The 7,775-nt window shown below is 43.5% G+C and overlaps 2 protein-coding genes across 3 annotated transcripts in view; one reads left to right on the top strand and one right to left on the bottom strand.

The window, feature by feature from the left end:
* Window positions 1-248: 248 nt before the first annotated feature.
* Window positions 249-5,207, bottom strand: LOC109536233 (DC-STAMP domain-containing protein 2). Its single transcript, XM_019902348.2, has 14 exons — window positions 4,704-5,207; window positions 4,299-4,449; window positions 3,960-4,119; window positions 3,643-3,906; window positions 3,380-3,593; window positions 3,169-3,322; window positions 2,953-3,121; window positions 2,732-2,896; window positions 2,439-2,685; window positions 2,173-2,394; window positions 1,614-2,125; window positions 1,214-1,559; window positions 438-1,161; window positions 249-388 (listed from the first exon to the last, which is right to left on the bottom strand). The coding sequence occupies exons 1-13, from the start codon at window positions 5,120-5,122 to the stop codon at window positions 753-755; spliced, it is 3,432 nt and encodes a 1,143-aa protein (XP_019757907.2). The 5' UTR covers window positions 5,123-5,207; the 3' UTR covers window positions 249-388; window positions 438-752.
* Window positions 5,208-5,465: 258 nt separating this feature from the next.
* Window positions 5,466-7,775, top strand: part of LOC109536318 (histidine decarboxylase) — a 4,838-nt gene continuing 2,528 nt past the window's right edge. For both annotated transcript variants that reach the window (XR_002171826.2, XM_019902485.2), the window contains exons 1-6: window positions 5,466-5,709; window positions 6,165-6,202; window positions 6,678-6,964; window positions 7,023-7,142; window positions 7,193-7,338; window positions 7,388-7,520. Coding sequence is in view for 1 of the 2 variants with exons in the window: in XM_019902485.2 (XP_019758044.2) it covers window positions 6,175-6,202; window positions 6,678-6,964; window positions 7,023-7,142; window positions 7,193-7,338; window positions 7,388-7,520 (714 nt within the window). In the remaining variant the exon portion in view is untranslated. The remainder of the gene's footprint in view (window positions 5,710-6,164; window positions 6,203-6,677; window positions 6,965-7,022; window positions 7,143-7,192; window positions 7,339-7,387; window positions 7,521-7,775) is intronic.

Here is a 7,775-nt window from a genome sequence, read left to right as displayed (position 1 = left end):
TCAAAGTCCTGAGGCGGTTCTGGAGGAACTTTGATGGCACCGCTTGAGGCCTTTCCAATGCCTTGAGGGCACGAGGAGCCAAACAGCTCCAGGCAGGTGGACTCGCTTAATCCGCTATCAGATGAGGGCGGAGTCGCGTCTTCCGTTAATCTTCCTGGTTTAGGAAGAATGTAATCGGAACTGTCCTCTCTGCCTGCAAAGGTGGTTGAAGGCGAAGATTGATTGATTTTGGAATTATCAGTTGATTTCATTGAACAGCCTCGTTTTTCAGTTGTCCTCTCTTCTAGGGCATTATGGGGAAAGTAACGCGAAATGAGTTCTTTCGCATTGGCAGGTTTGGGTTTTGGTGGCAGGGAGAGCGTTGAAAAGTCCTTAAGCCTTGTGCGACCTGAAACAACCAGCGAATAACCGGCAAACCACCAAAGCAGTAAACTCACTCTTTGCATCAAAAGATCTGACTCGTTTCTTCACGCGACACTCTCTGCCAATGAGTTTGCAATTGATCAAATGAACGCACTCTCCTCCTCTGATTCGCTTTGGTCCCAATAGCTTCTCTTCTTCGTCGGAAGTGTCGCTGGATCCCTGGCTTCCAAATGGATAAGTTGGAGAATTTGTGTCTATACTTATCGTGTCCCAGTTGCGTCTGTTGTAATTATAGGACTGGATTTGGACTTCGTCGTCCACCTCTCGACGGTGCAGTGGCAAGTAATTCTGCGCTGTTTTTCGCTAAAATTTGATCAAAAACCACACCCTTAACCCCGGTAAACTGCCACATCGAATGTCATGTTGGACAAATTTTCAGCAGGTAAGTTGTACGATACCTTTGGCAGGAGTTTCCGGAACATGTCGATGATGGATGTCTTTCCTTTGCTGCACTGGGGCCTCGAGCCGGGCTCTATTTGCCTGGTCGCTTCATAGTACTGCCGAACTCTTCTAGTCTGAGCCCGGTTGAACTCCAAACTGTCCATGGAACTAGAAGAATCTACTTCTGGATAGTTCTCTTGCTGATGTCTCTTTCTGCGTCTTACAGCTGGAGAAGCATCAGCGTCTGAACTGGGAGAGTGTTGCAAGCTCGATATAAGAGTGGATGATTCAAGGCTCCTAGTGGAGGGAGATGCTCGCGGTGTTTCGCAAATTTCTTCGTATGTTACATAGCCGAATCTGTAGAAGGATTTTTTAGTCACGGGAAGCCGAGGGTTGATATTCTTTGCACCTGCTGCTTAAGATGTGATTGTCCTCACAGCTGCAGACATCATCTCGTTCTTTCAGGAAGGAAAGGTCCAGCCTGGGGACTATATTCTTTAGATCTTCCTCAGTTTCTGAGCCTGCTGTTAAAGTGGATCGGATTTCGATTGCCGGGCATCTGCAGAACTGGCAGTCCGATCGCGTACTGGTTGACATGGTGCTCTTTGGTAGTTCCTCAACATCTTCCAAGTCAGAGCAGATGCATGGAAAATCCTTGAGACGTCGCACTTTTTTATGAAACTCTTTAACTTCCTGAGGAAGACCAATGAATTCCACGTGTCTAGTACTGGAAGAGGCTGAGCATGTGCAGGAGCCTGTGAGTTGGTCTAAATTCCAGTATTTTGAAAATTGAATGTTTTATTTTATACCTGCGTCAGCTGTGGCGGTTACATCCAACTGGACTTGGGCAGTGCTTTTTTTGGGCACTTGCAGCAGATTGTCGATTTCCAGTTCAATCGTTTCAGTTTCTTCAGGTTCAGGATCAGGTTCTGCACGTATGTCCATTCTTACCAAAGCTGCATGCTTCTTCGGGACGTGCACCCGATTATCCAGATCAATGCACAGCAGTTCTTCCTCCTCCAGGAAAGTCTGCATGCTTGCTTCTTCAAGCCCAGCTTGCATTTCCAGGTCTTTCCATACAGTCGGTTTTGGAAGCGGTTGTTTGGAGTCCAGGTCGCTGTCGTACTGGTAGCTGTACGAGTAATCTGAAGAAGAATCTCCTTCTTCTGCTGCTTCAGATTTTACGTCCCCGTCTTTGGTGATGAGAGGTTTTTCGTCATCCTCACTCTCATCTTGAGATTTTGGGGCCCCGCAAGGCACCCAGGGGCAGCGGGGTTTCTTTTTAGGTTTATCTGCAGGCGGCTCATCGCCCGACGAATCCCTTAAAATTGCGGATTATAGGAAACACTTGTTTTCGAACCAAGTTACTTTTCTTCGTCAGCATCGTCAATATCGCCATACTCCAATGGGGAAAGGCATATGGGGCAGATGTTGCTCAAATCAGCGAAGCATTCAACGCAAAAAAGCCCTGGACATTGAGGAGTGGAGCATTTTACAAACTTCTCCTTTTCAGCTTCGTGGAAGACATCTCCGCATAGGAGGCAGGCGAGCTGCAAGTCGCTTCCCAGGCAAATCTTGAAAATTCCACATCTACTAGAGTGTTTCGGCGTGTTTTTCCTCGCTTGTTGACTTACTTCAGCTTCGATCTGAGTAGGTCTTTGCAACTCGTTTCACCAGAACCGCCCTTCATGCCAAACCTTTTGCGAAGCTTCCGCCTGGTTAGAAGCAGAAATGAGGTCCTGGACCTCAACAGGTGGTTGTAGAGCCAGATGGTGCGCTGCTTTGCCCGGAGCGGATGGTAGTAACCCATTATGTAGTTGCGGAACCTTAGCCCATATGGTTCGAGTATTGTGAGAATCCAGCAAATCGCGATGGTGATGCCTGGACGGGAATTTAGGGTGTGCGAAATGAATTTCCACAAGCTTACCAATTTGGACGTATCTATCGAAGTCTGGAGGAATAGGGATTGGTAAGCAAGGCACTGTGTCAATCTCCAGCTTGATCCCAACTGGCTGAAAAGCGTTCACGATTGATCGAAGCAGTTTGGCGATGAATCCTTCTCCAGTGATGTGAGCCACTGGGAGGTTTGGAGCTGGGGAATCATCAATTTTTAAGCAAAGATTGGGGGGAGGAGGATTGAAGTGGTGCCTTGGATTTTGGACTGGTATCTTGCATGGTGGGATATGAGAGTGAGCACCCAGAACAGGATGTAATCAGCTGCCATGTGAGTCCCCAGCTTGACTGAAGCTGTAGCTAGTTTGGTGGCGTTCTTTGAGAGGCTGCGTCTTTCGGTCTTTGCTAATGCGCCCGAGTTAATCTAGACGATTGGGTTTGAGGAAGACCGAAGATGTTTGATGGACCTACCGGCACATAAGTTAGTTTTTCTTTTTTTGTTAGCGGCAGGACGGTTTCTTTGCCTGATTTCGCCCGCCGTTGGTCAATTTCCCGAAAATACTGGTTGATGTAGATGTTGTCGTATCTTTCACTGGTCAGGTACTTGAATCTGTAGTAAGCCACTCTGGACCAGTGAAAAACCAGGTAATTTTTCGCGCTTTGACTTAGGAGGAAAACTTACTGGAACACCAGATACATGAGAAACAGCATGCTGGCGGAAGTCATAAAATTGAAAAAAGCCACAATTCCGCGACTTCGGTCTTTGATTTCCGCAACTATTTCCTTTGCAATGTCTTTGAGACTCTTCGAGGAAATCGTCTTGTATTCGAAAGAGTGCGCGAATTTGATTCGAACGTAGAACATGGTTTTGATGTGGCGCACAAAGATTTTGATTTCTGCAAAGAAAACCATCAGGTTGAACGAGCTTAGGTGATTGGCGCTCACTTCTTATGATCACTCCAACGACGGAATTGCTGATGAAGTCCACGATCATGCAAACATAATCGAAGACTTTCACGATGTAGCAAACGGCCTTAACAATGTAGGCCAGCGAGCAGAGCCAGTTGAAAAGAGGTCCTAACTTGGCGTTGCAATCGGCGATGGCATTTTCGAAAACCCTGGAACATCGCTCAAATGGCGTGCCCAATTCTTTGTTGCAAATGTTGAGGATTTTCCCCAGGAATTCGAACACTGATTTGATTACCCGCACTAAAAGACCAAAGTGTTGGAACTTTTACCTGAATGAAATACTCTGATGTTACCGATAGCCATGACAATCCGTTTGATTTTCAGCAGGATCTCCTTGATTTTTTTCACAACTTCTTTCACCGTTTTGACTACTTTCTTGATTGCTTCCTTAATGGTCATGAACGGCTTCTTAATTACGTCGATGATTTGTTTCACCGCTTGTTTTAATTGTTCCTGAAATTGATGAGTTTTTGCAGCTGGAGCAGTACACTGACTGATTGGGTATCATTATTTGCCCGATTATCTGGGGACTTTGCAGTAATTCAACAGGCATTTTAATTAGGAAACAACATTTTAAAACTGTGCTGGTTCCTATTGCTAGGTAAGTAACAGCAACTAGAAAATCAACTCACTTGGCCGCAAGCTAGAGATTCACTCAAAATTCCCAAATTGTTGAGGGTGTTTTGGGCGGGCCCGGTTAGGGCTAGGACGAAAGCATAGGCTAGCAAAGCCTGTCTGCCTCGTTTGGAAAAAAACTGGGGCAAAGTCAGTAAAACTATACATCTGAAAACCATCAAAAAATGCTCTTGAACTCGCCATTTTACATTTCACATTCATTCTTGCTCAATAACTTTGAATTACTCCCATAACATTCGCCTTCATTGTGGAGAAATTCCGCTGCGGTTAATTAAGAAATTTAATTAGCTGTCTTCTATTCAATTCAACTCTCCCGTGAAAGTTCTGTTTATAGAGTAATTTCTGGGTCATTTTATGTCTGATTTTGATATTTTAAAACTGGCTGTTGTTAACCAACTTACCTCACTTTAGAACTAAAGGCTAATCCTACGGTCAGAACGCAACCGAAAAGTGAACAAATCACCGTCGCACTAGTAAGTCTAATGTTTAACTGAAAAATGAAAATAACGTACAGAAAATACGTGAGGAAAATCCCCCCAACGAAACCCAAGGCGCTTTTGAGGACGAAATTTTCGCAACTGCCTTCATGTCCTAGTTTGTAGCAGGTTTGGTAACCAGGAGAACCTTCAGAGCACTTAAAAGCTCTTCGGAAACCGTTCTTTAGGGCTTCTTTAATGTCGAAGCCGATGTGGCGGAATTTGAACTTTTTCTTGAACGTTTTATCCTCATTTGCCTTGATCGCGTCGAGCTTTTCTTCTTCAAGGGCCTGTTGAAGCTTCTTCAATTTCTGAGCAGAGAAAATTAGGCTCACAAAAGCCATTTTTTTGGCTGCTTCACTTAAGACTTATCTATGTGACATTTGAATAATTCCAGTCAGATTGAGATTTGATCATTCTGGCGTTAATTACTTAATTAGGTGTTCATCTAACGTTCAATAACAGGCAATTTAAGTTAGTTAAATGATGTTTTTTTGGGTAATTACATTTATTTTGTTGCGCTTGCAATCATCGGCGATTTAAGGCCTTTCATCTCCTAAAAAATCCTACTTTTTTTAATTGTGTCCACTTTCCGCATTTAGGTGTAGCGACTTTTTAATCACACTATAATTAAACTGCAATTTTTGGTATAAAAACAGCGCATTCACGTAGGTTTTTAATTAGACGGCGACCACATAATTCCCATAAATGGTTGTCAATTAATTTCCTCAAATCAAATCTTCGTCTCGATGATTTTCCTTTACTCTGGACTGGATTCAGCTATAAAAGCTTGTTAGCTTCGGCTTCCAGCAGGAGGAAACCCTATATAAGAGCATGTTGGCGCAACTTGTTGCTTCTTCTGGATAGCTATTTGGCTTCAGTGATCCACCCGGGTGTGTAGTGTCGTCTTTCATTGGCCGCTGGCTGGACTGTAAGTATTTTATCAATTTTTTTTTGTCTGTTAAATTATTCGTAGTAGTTTAGTTTAGTAAATTGTTTTCACACTCATGGGTTCAGTCGACTTCATCGTATGCTCGAATCTACCAATGCATATTTCATAAAGTTCTTTAGAAGTTAGCAAAGCGCTGGCTATTTGGCTTACATTCTGCGGCTGGTTGATTAGATTAACTTCGCGAACTCGACAATTCACGCAAGTTAATTGGCTTATGATATCAAATTTCTTTTATTTTAATCACTAGTGGTAGAATCTGATTATGTGTAAGCCGATCTAAATTAAGTTAATTTTGCGGTGCTTGGAATGGCTTTATTTCATATACTGGGTGAGTTTTAACCAGGTGCAGAATGTACAGCTAGAGCGCTGTTGATTCAACCGATACTTTTCTGCAAAATTTTGTAAACTACAGAACTGAATTTGCACTTTTTTAGGAGAGATACCATGAACAGTGAGGAGTTTAGAATAAAAGGTAAGATTGAGGAATTTATCTAAGTATTTTAACTACCCGCAGTTGGGCTTTCGCCAGCTTGTTTCTTCTTGATATTCGCCTTTGCTTTGACTGTATTGTTACGACAGTTATGTCCAACAGTTCATACATTCAGATTGAGCATCCCGATCATAAACGTCCGTCAAACTGGAAATGATTGCTCAATTACATGCAAACAGACTTTACACGCAGCGTAATGGGAACATTTTCTCGCTCATACATTTGATGGCTTTTCAATATTGTCTGTCCTAAATCTGTGTTAGTTTGGTCATTTATTGACTCAATTTTGCCAACTTTCATTGTTTCCCAGCCATAAACTGTGGAGAAACCGTCGTCGCGTCTTCTTGTAGCTTTTTGATTGAAAAACGATGTCTTCTGCCAATGTTTGTGGCAACTTGCGCTAAATAAATGATTGCCCATTTGTGCGCTTTATGGGGAAATTCATTTAAATTTTCAGGCAAAGAGCTAATTGACTACATAGCAGACTACCTGGAAAACATTAGAGATCGCCGGGTATTTCCCGATAAAAAGCCTGGATTTATAAGAGGTTCAATTCCTGATGCAGCTCCCATTAAAGGAGAGTCCTGGGAAACGATTTTCCGGGATGTGGAGAAAGTAATTATGCCAGGGGTCACTCATTGGCAAAGTCCACATATGCACGCCTACTTTCCAGCTCTAAACAGCTATCCATCGATGCTGGGAGAGATGCTGAGCAATGCGATTAATTGTCTGGGCTTTACTTGGGTAAATTCAATTTTTTCCAGTTTCTGAGCCAAAATTCAATCGTTTCATTGTGTTGTAGGCTTCAAGTCCTGTTTGCACCGAACTGGAAATGGTGGTAATGAATTGGCTGGGGAAAATGGTCGGTCTTCCTGAAGAGTTCCTTCATAGAAAAGGTGGAGATGGGGGCGGAGTGATTCAGGTATGGTTCCCGTTCTGCATTCAACTACCATTCTATGGGGAAAGTTTCAGACCACTGCCAGCGAATGCACCTTAATAAGCCTATTAGCTGGCCGATTTATAGCGATAAAGATGTTCGAAAGTCTTTACCCCGATGCTTCCAAGCATGAAATCAACGGGAAACTCGTGGCTTATTGCTCAGATCAAGCCCATTCCAGGTAAAATTGTCACTCACGCGGCCACTTTGGAACTGAAAGTATGTTTTAGTGTGGAAAAGGCTGCGCTCATTGGCCTAGTCACTCTGAGGTACATAGAATGTGATGAGGATTTTTCAATGCGAGGTGATAAACTGTTGAAGGCAGTCAAACAGGACAGAGATCAGGGTCTGATCCCGTTTTGGGTGAGCAAGCGAGTTTCCAGCCTGTGGCTGGCCAATTAATTTCCCATTCCCAATCGGACTCGGGAAAACTGCAGCCAATTTATCGGCTACTCCATAAGCTTTATTATCTGATGGAACAAGTCATCCAAACAAATCAGGCGACAGTATTAATTACCAGCAAGGGATTTAAAACCCCCGCAATCCCAAGCAGATTTGACCAATTAGGCGTTGCCAGATAGTAGCACTAATCCCTTCGCGTATAGGTTTGCAGTTTTC

The sequence above is a fragment of the Dendroctonus ponderosae genome, unplaced genomic scaffold (assembly GCF_020466585.1).
Source record: "Dendroctonus ponderosae isolate FM_Combo_2020 unplaced genomic scaffold, Dpon_F_20191213v2 Dpon_F_20191213_6, whole genome shotgun sequence".
Classification (NCBI taxonomy): Eukaryota; Metazoa; Arthropoda; class Insecta; order Coleoptera; family Curculionidae; genus Dendroctonus; species Dendroctonus ponderosae.
The sequence above is the reverse complement of the archived record's forward strand: the minus strand, read 5'-3'. Positions and strand labels throughout refer to the sequence as shown.